At 57.4% G+C, this 12,102-nt stretch overlaps 1 protein-coding gene across 6 annotated transcripts; it reads right to left on the bottom strand.

Moving 5' to 3' along the window:
- Positions 1 to 527: 527 nt before the first annotated feature.
- Positions 528 to 11,851, bottom strand: CRTC2 (CREB regulated transcription coactivator 2). 6 transcript variants are annotated; one of them, XR_014844160.1, is made up of 14 exons: positions 11,581 to 11,851; positions 7,860 to 7,961; positions 7,664 to 7,780; positions 6,761 to 6,822; positions 6,080 to 6,148; positions 5,806 to 5,909; positions 5,676 to 5,705; positions 5,438 to 5,502; positions 5,286 to 5,335; positions 4,915 to 5,159; positions 4,139 to 4,545; positions 1,736 to 2,291; positions 1,316 to 1,502; positions 528 to 1,184 (listed from the first exon to the last, which is right to left on the bottom strand). XR_014844160.1 is itself a non-coding variant. In XM_005663405.4 (14 exons), exons 1-14 carry the CDS (start codon positions 11,731 to 11,733, stop codon positions 964 to 966), a joined length of 2,082 nt encoding a protein of 693 aa, XP_005663462.1. In that variant the 5' UTR covers positions 11,734 to 11,851; the 3' UTR covers positions 528 to 963. The 6 variants fall into 6 exon arrangements, 4 of the variants coding, with proteins under 4 accessions (XP_005663462.1, XP_084879030.1, XP_020945459.1 ...); XM_005663405.4 differs by having other exon boundaries at positions 2,022 to 2,291; XM_085022904.1 differs by having other exon boundaries at positions 2,022 to 2,291; positions 6,761 to 6,825; positions 7,667 to 7,780.
- Between the last annotated feature and the right edge of the window lie 251 nt (positions 11,852 to 12,102).

Here is a 12,102-nt window from a genome sequence, read left to right as displayed (position 1 = left end):
CCTAGAGGCATGGGGTCCGAGACAGGCTGGTACCACACCTAACTTCCAGGTCCTCTAGGCTTAAAGGACCATAAAGAAGAGGGAGCCGACCTGAGACCTACCTGGTGCAGGTAGTTTTTAAATACTCTCTCCTTGGGGGCCTTAGCAGTGAGACCAGCTACCCTCCTGGGAAACGTTCAGAACCCAGAGCTCAGCCAGCAGTCACCTCCTCACCTCCCAACTCACTGCCAGGCCTCACGGTTGAGGAAGAGCAGTAGCTTGTCTGGCCAGAGTCCTTGTCCTCTGATGCCGCTGCAGCAAGGTCCTGGTCACATGAGAGGGCATACATCCGTCCTACCACAGGAGCCTACACCCAGCCTGGACCTCCATACCCAATGCTGCGTACAAATTCTGAGGCTGGGGGGCACCTTCCACCAACCACATGGCATTGACAAGATGCAAAACCGCGTAACCGACAAAAGGGCCTGCACCCCAAGAACCTCCTAGATCCCCGTTGCATCCCAAACAGTAGCCAACCACACCATGGGTTTGATATGATTTTTTTATTAACATATAATATATTTAATAAAAAATAATATCCACTCTGGCTCTTTCCTCCATTGCAAGGGGAAGAGTGGCGAGGAGGGGCTGGCACTGCCCACCCCTAGGCATCCGGACAAGCCCTGCCTCCGGGGCTCCCCTCTACCCCCCTGCTTTCCAACAGGCTCTGACCTCCAGACAGACGGTTCAAAGTTACAAGTGCTTCAGGCCCTCCCTTGAGCTCCCCTAGGCCCACCCTTTGTGCAGAATTTAGGGGCCACCTGGACACACCCCTTGCTTCTTCTCATTCTTAGGATCCCTCGTTCACGTTAGAAAGAGGATCTGGGGGCAGAGAGTGGAGTCTCTACTGGCCAGGGGGAAGGGAGAAAAGGGACAGTGACGGCGGGGGACAGGGCCGAGGAGAGGGATGGCGATCAGGTGCCCTCACTGCAGCCGGTCACTGCGGAACGAGTCCTCCACAGCAGGGTCGGGCAGCAGGGCACAGGGGTCGCTCAGCATGTTGAGCCCCTCCAGGCCCAGTGGCTCCATGCGCAGCTCCTCCTCCAGCCCCAGGCCCAGCTCCAGCCCAGCCGTGGACACCTCGAAGCCAGGCACTCCAGCCAAGGCTGCCGCAATCTCCTTAGAGAAACCTGGGGAGGATTCTCCTGTGTGGGCAGAACAGACAGGTGAGGACCCCACACCCTGTCAACGCCTCCAAGGTCCCCTTGGCCTCCTGCCGCGCCACCCAATGTGTCACGCCCTCCTTCCATCCCCTGTTACCAGCCACATTTCTTACCCGTGAGGATGATGTTGGGCCCTGAGCCATGGCGGGAACAGTGGGTTAAGTTCTGGTGGTTGAGGGTGTGGGGCTCCTGGGGGCCACTCACTGGCCCCTCACCCCCTAAAAATCCAGGCCCTTCGGAAAAGCCAGAGGCATCCAGCGCCAGGCTGGTGGATGGGTTGTCCATGCTGAACGGCTCCAGCTACGGACACACAGACAGGCCTTGAGGAGGAGGCCTTCAGAAGAGGGTGCCCCTGCCTGCCTGTGCCTAGCCCGGCTGACACATCCCCCGGCCCAGAGATCTTCACACACACCCCTACCCCATCCCCCGCCACCACAGGAACAAAAGCAGAGACAGAGGGAGATGGGCACAAGCAGAGCGACAGAAGTGAGCAGAAGTGAGCACGGGGCCCCAAGTAGGTGTGGGCACCGTACCTACTGGGACAGAGCACGCATGTGCCAGGAAGACAACGGGTCAAAGCAGTAGTCATCAAAGAGCAAGCTGCACGGAGGTAGCTGGGGGAGAGGGGCGGGAGTGGGGGTCAAACGCAGGAAGAGAGGAACCCCAAGCTGGCGAGGCTAATACCTGGCAGGGAAGGAAGAAGGATCTCCTCCACCTAGATCTCCCAATTCAGAGGGCCCCGCGACACTGCTCAGGCTCTTTGGACCCACCTCCAGCTCCCCCCACCCGCTTCTGAGCTAGGGCCCCCCGGGTACTCACGTTCCCCAGGCTGAAGTCACCCATTGGCCGGTGGTAAGACTGCTGCCCATGCCCACTGGAGCCGGGTGGGTACAGCATGCCATAGTGCAGCTGCCTGCCCGGGGGCTGCCCACCCGAGGGCTGCACTGAGCAGGCTTGAGATGGCAGCCCTGGCTGCTGTAGAGGCTTTGGGGTGGGAGGCTGGGTGGGCAGAACCAAACTCGGGGGGCTGTATGGGTATGGAGGCAGCCGCTGGTCAGTGGGCAGCTTACTGGTGTCCAGGGGGACGCCCTGAAGAGAAGCAAGGAAAAAACGGGGAGCTTAGCCCTCAATGTAGCCCTAAGAGGACCTCTTTGTCAGGGCTTCCTGCCAGCTGAGCTGCGCCCAGCCTCAACACCAACCCCATCATGTACACTGGGCATCACTGGAGTGTGCCACCCAAAAATACATCTCAGGAGTTCCCATTGTGGCACAGTGGAAACGAATCGACTAGGAACCATGAGGTTGCGGGTTCGATCCCTGGCCTTGCTCAGTGGATTAAGGATCCAGCATTGCCGTGAACTGTGGTGTAGGTAACAGACAAGGCTCGGATCCTGTGTTGCTGTGGCTGTGGTGTAGGCCGGCGGCTAGGCCTCCGATTCAACCCCTAGCCTGGGAACCTCCATATGCCGCAAGTGCGGCCCTAAAAAGACAAAAAAAAAATGCATCTCAGAATGCAAGTGACTCAGTGAGGTTAACGTAAGAATACTTTTGAATCCACTCCAGGAGTCAACTGTTCCTAAACCTTGGTACTTTTAACTACGACTGCTAACCAACTACTCACAAGCGACCGACCACACAACAGTGACCTTAAGAACTGCTGTTCTAAAGCCTTGGAGAGGCCAGAGGGAGAGCGAGAGGAAGGAGGGAACACAGACTCACTGCAGGTTCTAAGACACAAGAGCCCTTGCTGGCCTGGCATTAGTCTCTCCTACAGAAAAGGGGTCCTGCATAAAGATGGAACATAGAACATACATTCCAGGGAAGAACAATCAAGGAGGAGGGGAAAGAAGGGTAGAGGAGGGGGAAGAGGAGCATTAGGGCGAAAGGAGAAGGGGGCAGAGAGAGCAGAAGAGAAGGATGGGAGGGAGGGGAGAGCTGAGAATGCTAAACCCTAAACCAAGAATCGTTAGTTCTGGTCTTAACTCTTCCTGTCATGCTGTGTAAGTCTAGGAAAATCACTCTTCCTCTGGGCCCCAGCCTCCTCATCTGTAAAATGAAGGGGCCAAGCTCCATGATCTGACAGCCTCTGACTCTATGAAAGGAGTTCCCTGGTGGCCTAGTGGGTAAGGATTTGGCGTTGTCACTGCTGTGGCACAGGTTCGATCCGGGCCCAGGAACTTCCGCATGCCGTGGGCATGGCCAAAAATAAATAAATAAGTAAAAAGTAAAATAAAAATAAAAATACGTGGAGTTCTCCTGTGGCACAGCAGGTTAAGGATCCAGTGTTGTCACTGCAGCGGCTCAGGTCGCTGCTGTGGCTTGCACAGGTTCGATCCCTGGCCCGAGAACTTCTGCATGCCTCGGGTGCAGCCAAAAAAGGAAAACATAAAGTAAAAGAAATAAAGAAATAAAGAAAAATGAAAAGAAAAATCTAGGAAAGAACGAGGGGAGATGGGAGAGGGGATGGGACAGGATACAGGCGGGGAAAAAATAAAAGACAGACACAAGAAAAGAAGAACAGAAATAAAAAAGGGAGAGAAGGGAAAGGACGAGAGTAGCTCTGGGCGGGGCAGGATGTGAGCGCGTCACAGATGTGACTGGCCCTGAGTCTGACGACGTGGTCCTTCTTTCACAGATGAGAAAGCTGAGGCTCCTAGAGGTTAAATAACTGTCCCAGGAGACGGCTAATAAGAGGGGGCGCTCAGATTTGAAATCAGAAAGCTTCACCGCAGGGGGTGCACTCTCAAGCCCAGAGAGACAAGATGGAAAGGGGGGGCAAGGAGAGGCAGGAGGAGTGGGAGGGGGGTGGACAACCCAGGAGCAGGGGGAGGGAGGAGGGGAGGGCAGGGCAGAGGGGAGGGCAGACAGGGAGGAGGGCAGAGGAGGGAGAGGGGAGGGGAGGGGGACAGACACGGAGGGAAGGCAGCCACGCATACCTGAGTGATGGAAGACAGGGTGGGTGACATTGTTGGCGAAAACTGTTTGGGCAGTTGCTGTTGGGACCTTCTGGCGTCGGCTGGGCCCGCGGGCAAACTCAGGGGGCTGAGGGGCACACGGCGGTGGCGGGGGGAGGCCCCGGGGGTAGAAGCTGGGTAAGGAGGGGCACCCAGCACCGGAGATGAAGCGGAAGAGGAGGAAGAGGAGGAGGAGAGGGCCGGGGCGCTGAGCGAGGGGTGACCCAGGGAGGCGGTGGGCAGTGTGTGGCGGGCTAAGGAGGAGGCAGGCAGTGAGGGGTGACTGTGGGAGCCCTGGAGCTGGGGCTGCGGGCTGCTCAGGGAAGCCTGGAGGTTGGGATTGCTTAGGGAGGACTGCAAGGATGGGTGGCTGAGAGGTGAATGAAGTCCTGTGGGCACAGACAAAAAACCAGAGATGCCAACATTACTGATGGGAACTGGGCCCCGTTCTGCCCAGAATGGGTAGCAGTGACCAGACTATGGAGGTGGCAACACAATGGCCTCCCTACTCTGTCCCTGACAGTCAGGTTGGCACTGCCCGCTTGAGGGCTGCTCTCCATCTTCTTCTGAGGAAAAGCCACACCTACCAGATCTCACTGGCAGAAAACTGCCAGGGGTGGGGACCGGGCGGGGGGATAGGCACAGGTGAGGGGCTCATGTGGGCAGTCACAGGAGAATCCCAGGTGCTCAAGCCTCCCACCCTTCATCCCTCCAGCCAGACAGCTCCACGTGGCCGCGCAGCCAGGACAGCCACTCACCTGGCGCCTCGTAGCCCGGGCCTAGGCCCAGGCCCCCGCTGATGCCCAGGTGGGTCATGGTGTGGGTCAAATTGGAGGTACTGTTGCCCCCGCTCAGGCTGGGGTAGGCAGTCTCCTCTGGGTCCAGGGGGGTGGGCAGCGGTGGGGGGAAGTGCAGGTTGGTGAGGTCAGGTAGGGAGCCTCCCGTGTTCATGGCAGGTGGGAGGACAGGCACAGTGGCAGGCTGGTCAGGAGATGGAAAGATGCTGGGGAAGGAGAGGAAAGGCCATAAATGGGGGAGGCAGTGGTCGGGGAAGATCAGCGATCAGCCTCCCACAGCTCCCTCTGCTTTCCTCCTCCGCCCCTGCAGCCCACCTCCTAGAGGTCCTTACTTAATTCCAGGGACTTCACAGGACCGAGGTCGGGAGGAGGAGGAGGACAGCTGAGGAGAGAAGGAAGAAGGGGGCAAATGAGGACGGAGCTCGGGGGTGGACCCTGAAGACCTGCCTCCCGGAAAAGAAGAGGGTCAGTGGGCCCTACCTACCTTCTTAGCATCCCAGGGTTTCAGCAAATGCTTGTCATCTAGCAAGTTCTCCTCAATAGCGGGTACTTGAGAGAGAAAGACTGGTGATGAGAGGGCTGGAGAAGAAGCCGGTAACCAGAACCGGAAGCAGAGGCGGACAGAAGGGAGTCCAGCCCGCTCTGCACAAAGCCCCCAACAGCAGCCCGAGGTCCTTGGGCATTCAGGAGCCCCCGGACCGAGTGTGGTGAGGAGCACATACCTTTGGAGTCCATTTCGCCGTCTAGGAAACCTGCAAAGGACACGGCAGAGTTGGCTGCGGTGCCCACTTGCCTACCTGCTTCAAACAAAAGCTCTATGGCTAGTCCCTCCCCTGGAATATGGCCACCTACCTCCACGGCGGCTGGGCAGGACGCTGGGAGGTGGAGGGCCTGGATAAGTGTCCTGCGGGCTGGGGTTCATCACGCTTGTGTGAAGGGCGGAGTCAGAGCTGGTCCTGAGGAGGGAACAGAGGTGAGCTGGCACCAGGGACCGTCTTCCTGGTCCTCGTGCCCTGCTCAGGAGAGGGAAACACTGGCTGGGCTGGGACAGGGTGGGGTGAGGGGGCAGGGCCCCAGAAATGACAGATAAGAAGAGATGTGGCCTGAAGAAGGCAAGGGCCATCACCTGTTTAGCGCAGATGGTAGTCGAAACAACTGCCCCTTCTCTGCAGGGAAATTGCCCCAGGGCATTGTCCTGGGATGGAAAAACAAAGTCAGGAGGAGGAAGGCTAGCAAGGGACCAGAACGCAGGCATCGGGGCTGGAAAACGTGGAGCAGCCAAAGCGGAGAGGGCTGGGCACCCCGGATCCTGCGTCTTTCTTTCTGGTTCTTCTGATACCTGTGATCCATGAACCCTCCCTCCAAACACCCCAGAGATCTGGAAATCCTCCACTTCTATCTGCTAGGACAGGCTGAATAGGACTCCTGGAACCCAGCAACCGTGCGGGGTCCGAGTATTAGGGATGAGACAGACAGGGGAAGGGTACAGAAATCTGAGCACCAGAACACCACACCGGGCACCCACTCTTGACAGAGGGCAAGCTATTCTCCCCTCCCCACCCCCCCAGTGCACACACCCCAGCTACCATTGGTCCTGCTCTGGCTGGACTGGGAGGCTTGGCCACCCGTGTCAACATGGCCAAGACTGGACTCTGACCCACCTCCTGCCCCCACCCCCACCCCTCCCAGCCCTGCCACTATGGGAGGAGGTACTGCTGAGAGCCTAGCCCAGCAGGAACCAACCCAAGCTCCCGCCAGAGACAAGTCAGAGAGTGGGCAGCAGAGCCCACCTGCTCTGGACACTGACCTGCGCCAACTGGACTCTGGGGGCGGCGATAAGTAGGCGGGACTATAGGGAGAGCTGTCGATGTGAGGAGCACCAGTCAAGGGAAAAAGGGAGGAGGGGATGGATGGGAGAGAGACCAGAGGAGAGAGAAACAATGGAGTTAACAGATGAGGTGTTTCAAGAAGCGAACACCTGTTTTGGACGTCCCATCGTGGCTCAGCGGTTACGAACCCAACGAGTATCCACGATCCCTGGCCTCGCCCAGTGGGTGAAAGATCTGGCGTTGCCATGAGCTGCGGTGTAGGTTGCAGACGTGGCCCAGACCCCGGGTTGCTGTGGCTGTGGTGTAGGCCAGCAGCTGCAACTCTGATTCCACCCCAAGCCTGGGAACCTCCATATGCTGCAGGTGCGGCCCTAAAAGCCAAAAAAAAAAAAAAAAAAAAAAAAAAGACACAAAGAAACGCCTTTCTCCTGCTCCACAAGGGACAACAATAGGGGCAACGAATAGAAGGGGAACTCGTGGGACCGGAAAGGTACAGGCGAATATCTGGGCAGGGCCTGGGGGAGCCAGGGCTGTGAGGTCTCTGAGATGGAGAGCTAAGAACATGAATGGGAGGAGGAGGGATGTTAATCCCCCTTAGCAGGAGACACATCGGGGAGCCCCGCCTCTAGCAGCAAAGAGCCACCTGCAGTTGGGACAGTCAGCGCCAGCCAGAGACGGAGGACAGAGCCTCAAGAGCAGCACCTCCCTGTCACAGGAGCCAGTGCTGGCACATGGGCCAAGTGTCACTTTCCAGGAAGGCCGGGTAACGGAGCGCTCCCGCAGGATGGGACTGGACAGCACTGGGAGTCCCTTCCTACCCTGAGTTCCCGGGGAACACCGTCCCACTGCCCCCGGCTCCCCAGCCCCTCTGTGAAGGATATGTGGCGGGGGTAGCGGCGAAGCGGGGACACCATCCTTCGGGGATCTCGCTGTACCCGTTCTACCAGCCCGTGGTGCCGAGTGCTCCGAGATGAATCCAAAGGCGAGTGGAGGGGGCTCTGCCAAAAGAGACAGATGAGTCGTCAACAGAGGGAGCTGCCTGAGAGTCTGCGCACCCCGCAGCCGGTGTCCACGCACCTGGAACTCAGCCAGGCCACAGCCGATCTGGTTCACGTTGGGCAGAGAGCCGCCGTAGTGAGAGCTCCGTGTGTATGCCAGCCGCAGTTTTTGGGCCTGTAACTGAGACACGAAGGACAAAAGGCAGGGTCAGGAAGGGTCCTGAGCACTGTTCTTGTGGCCACCCTTGCCATCCTTGTCTCCAGGGCATGCTAGTACTGCAGGTGCTTATAGGAGATCTGCCAGAGGGAGCTTCTGTTGTGGCCCAGCAGAAACAAGTCTGACTAGGATCCATAAGGATGCGGGTTCGATCCCCGGCCTCGCTCAGTGGGTTAAGGATCTGGCGTTGCTGTGAGCTGTGGTGTAGGTCACAGATGTGGCTCAGATCCCGCATGGCTGTGGCTGTGGTGTAAGCTGGCAGCTGCAGCTTCAATTCAACCCCTAGTCTGGGAGCCTCCATAGGCCGCATGTGCAGCTCTAAAAGAAAAAGAGAGAGAGAGAGAGATCTGCCAGAAGCAAAGCCCAGGCTGGTGGGGAAGGCTGCTGAGACCGTGTGCAAGCAACGTGCCCTGCCTCTTCCACAGGCCACCCCCATCAGTGCCAGCACTAACTCCTGGCTTCACTCTCCTCAGGGCCTCTCCCAGTTGGCTTCAGTCTAAACAGAGTCCCTGAGGGGCTGCCAGGAACCCCCAGGCTAGTCACATGGGTTAGCTCCTGGGGAAGGGTGCTTATTAGGCACCTCTGCTTTCCCTTCCAGATGAGTCCAGGACTAATTGGAAGACAATGGAAGGGCCACAGGTGGATGCCACAGAGCCATTACTGCCAGCCTCTTTCCTTCTCACTCTGGAGGGCAGGCACAGGCTTCTGGGTTCTGCCATTTGCCCAGCCTCGGGAAGGCTACACAGAGCCTGCACCTCCAGAGCTAGAACAGATAAGGAATAATGGCTCTCCTACCTGCAAAGTCTCGCCCGAAAGCAAGAGGCAGTCTTCTACCTAGTCCTAAAGCCCCTGAACTAGCAGGGGAGCCCAGAGAACAGGGATGGGAGAAGGAGTAGTAGCCCACCCCAGCCTGGCTCTGAGCCCTCTCCTTGGCCTCATCCCCACTCTGGGCGATGTCTGGTACTGGAGGGAGACAGCACAAGCCTCAGCCCGGCTTGGTTTCAGTCTGCCTGCAGATCTCAGATCCCTCTATGAGAGATGAGCACCCGCTTCTGAGGTTTAGCCACTGCCACCAGCCAAATGAGTAGACCCAAGGCAGCTGATAAGTGATAAATTCTAAAAGTTTCCAGGGGTGACACTGTGCAGAGGCCAACACCAGAACTGACTTTTTGGTCCAAGAGCTCAGCCCAGTGAGTTGAGTGGGCACTATGCTGACCTCTGGGCCACTTAGAGACTGTTAGTAATACATGTGATGACCCCAGCCTCTCAGAGGAGTACAGGCCCCAAAGGCCATATATGCCTCCAATGGGCCCTCCCAGCTGGCCAGAAACCAGGCTGAGCCCCAGATCTCGCATCTCTAGCTTTAGACTCTTGGGTTCCCAGGCCCTGGCCATGTATTCCTATGAGATTTTTATGCACAGAAGAGAAGTTATCCAGCAGGGGCAAGATGGGTAGAAGGGGCCTTTTGACAGACCAAGGCACCACAAAGATAGAAGGCCCAGCCTTTAAGCCTTTCTTTGTACATACAAGCCCTAAAATCCCACCATGCCTTCGCTGGAGTCACAGTCCTCCAGCGGGCGGGGGGGCGGGGAGGGGTCAGCCTCTCACCCACCTTCTTGCCTCTGCCCCCACCATCAAAAACTCCTAAAAGGGAGCAGTTAACAACAGATCAGGATCTTCAGAGCAGCTGGGGAGGGGGGCTGTTTCTCTCTCTCTCAGACACTCAGACACACACACACACACACACACACACACACACACACACACACTCAAACACGATTTGCTTCCCCACCTGTTTCTGTTCTGACTGCCACAAACTAGGACACATGGTCTCCAGAGACCCAAAGGGGTAAAAAACACAGAAAAGACTAACAGTCAAGGAAAACACATACAAAAATACAACCAGAGTCACAGTTACAGACAGATTCGGAGTTCCTGTCATGGCTCAGTGGTTAACGAATCCAACCAGGAACCGTGAGGTTGCGGGTTCTATCCCTGGCCTCGCTCAGTGGATCCTCAGCGAGTTAAGGATCCAGTGTTGCCAGTGAGCTGTGGTGTAGGTGGCAGATGTGGCTCGGACCCCTCGTTGCTGCGGCTGTGGTGTAGGCCGGCGGCTACAGCTCCGATTAGACCCCTAGCCTGGGAACCTCCATATGCCATGGGTGTGGCCCTAGAAAAGGCCAAAAAAAAGACAGATTCAATCAAAGGCAATCATACCAGCAGAAAGAGCTTAGAAATGTGTTATGGGAGTTCCCGTCGTGGCGAAGTGGTTAACGAATCCGACTAGGAACCATGAGGTTGCGGGTTCGGTCCCTGCACTTGCTCAGTGGGTTAACGATCCGGCGTTGCCGTGAGCTGTGGTGTAGGTTGCAGACGTGGCTCGGATCCTGTGTTGCTGTGGCTCTGGCGTAGGCCGGTGGCTACAGCTCCGATTTGACCCCTAGCCTGGGAACCTCCATATGCAGCGGGAGCGGCCCAAGAAATGGCAAAAAGACAAAAAAAAAAAAAAGAAAAAAAGAAAAAAGAAATGTGTTATGTATGTTCTACCATCCATCTCCTCCTAACTTCTATCTCCCTGCCATGAGGGAGCACTGCAATAGCCTCACCTGCTGTTTTGAGAATAATGTGTCTCTAAATTAGGACTGCACACCAGCTGGGCAAACTCCCACCCCTCACTCTCTCTGACATCCAGCCCTGGGAAGCAAGAAACCGAGGTCAGAGGGGCTTCAGAGGCAACTCTGCCAGGATGCCTTCTTTCTGCAACTTCCCAAGAATCAGTGTTCCCTACACATAGAAGACCCCCCCCAAGGCACCTCAAAACTGACCCACAAAACAGCCATCTCCCTAGAAAGTTCAGCAAACCATCAGGTTCCACATAACCTATAGCCAACTGGTTACCCCCTTTTGAGATTCAAAGCCCTATCTCTCCTCCAAGGCGGCCAGGGCAAAATACCACGCACCAGTCTGTGAGCAATGGACCTCACCTTCATTCACGTCAGGAAACCACAAGAAGTATTTGAAAAAGGAAGCAAAGGGACGGGACGCAGGAGGGGACTTCCTGCCCCACTGTACCCAGCGCTGCCGTTCAAACCACTCAAGAGGCCCTTTCCCGGAGATAGCAAAGTACCGAGAGTAGCACAAGAGTGCAGAGAGACCAGATTAGAGGAGGTCACCAATTTAAAGGAGCCAGATTAGGGCAAGAAGGCCATCCACCCATCCCATAATCCAACATCGGAGGTGCTTCAGTAGAGTCCCCGAGAGGACTCAATCAGGGATGCACAAGGACCCCACCTCCTACCTTTGTCGGGCTGCGGGGACCACCTCATCTCTCTGTCCACTCCTGCTTCACTTACTTAGTCACTAGTCTTTCCCAAACTCCCAACCTCTCTGCTGTTTTCATCTCCTCCGGCAAAATCCGTCTTCCTGCCCCTCGGCCCTCCACCCGCACCTCCCAGACAGCGGCGCCCGCGGCCCCCTGCCGCGTTCCGCCTCCTTCGCTGAGGCTCCCGCCCCCGCCCCGCCTCTCGGCTCCCAGCTCGGTAACTGCTCTGCTCCGCTCCCGCTCCCCGGAGCGGCCCCTTACCCGGGTGGATCCGATGTCCATCATCACCTCCTCGAAGGCCGCCGTCTCCTCGGCCTGACGCTGCTTCTGCAGCGCGATCTTCTCACTAAACTTGCGCGGATTGGAAGCTGAGGCCGTGGCCGAGCCGGGCCCGTTCGCCCCCGACGTCGCCATCTTCCTCCCCAGTCCCTCCCCGCCACCCTCCCAATACAAGCCACGGCCTCCGCCGCGGGCCCCGGCCCGGCTCTTCCAGCCGTAGCCGCCGCCGCCGCCTCAGCTAGCACCGCGAACCCGGCCCCAGCCTAGCCCTGACCTGTTGCGCGCGGGGACCGCTGGGAGTTGTAGTTTGTTTACGTGACCCTTTCAAAATCCCTGTCACGCAGTACGGGAGAGGAAACGGACACCGTTTCCCAGCAGTCCTATCGACTCCGGGAACTGGGGACTTTGCTCCTCCCCGCGCAGGGCAAGCTGGGAAAAGTAGTTCTAAATTGGCCCAGAGCCTACAAACGCGAAGGGGCGAGGGATTAAAAAGGGAGAAAAGGA

Source organism: Sus scrofa, chromosome 4 (genome assembly GCF_054392235.1).
Source record: "Sus scrofa isolate SSC_HxYL_T2T_F1_AM1 chromosome 4, Sscrofa_HxYL_maternal_Yorkshire_Landrace_v2.0, whole genome shotgun sequence".
NCBI lineage: Eukaryota > Metazoa > Chordata > Mammalia > Artiodactyla > Suidae > Sus > Sus scrofa.
This window is presented reverse-complemented; position numbering and strand designations above follow the sequence as displayed.

Bases quoted from the DNA above. Each gene is read 5' to 3' on its own strand.
- CRTC2 (XM_005663405.4), bottom strand. From the start codon at position 11,733: ATGGCGACGTCGGGGGCGAACGGGCCCGGCTCGGCCACGGCCTCAGCT. The intron at 7,962-11,580 runs GTAAGGGGCCGC...TTCGTGTCTCAG, and splicing joins TGGACATCGGATCCACCCGG to TTACAGGCCCAAAAACTGCG. The intron at 5,336-5,437 runs GTAGGTAGGGCC...TTCTCTCCTCAG, and splicing joins AACCCTGGGATGCTAAGAAG to CTGTCCTCCTCCTCCTCCCG.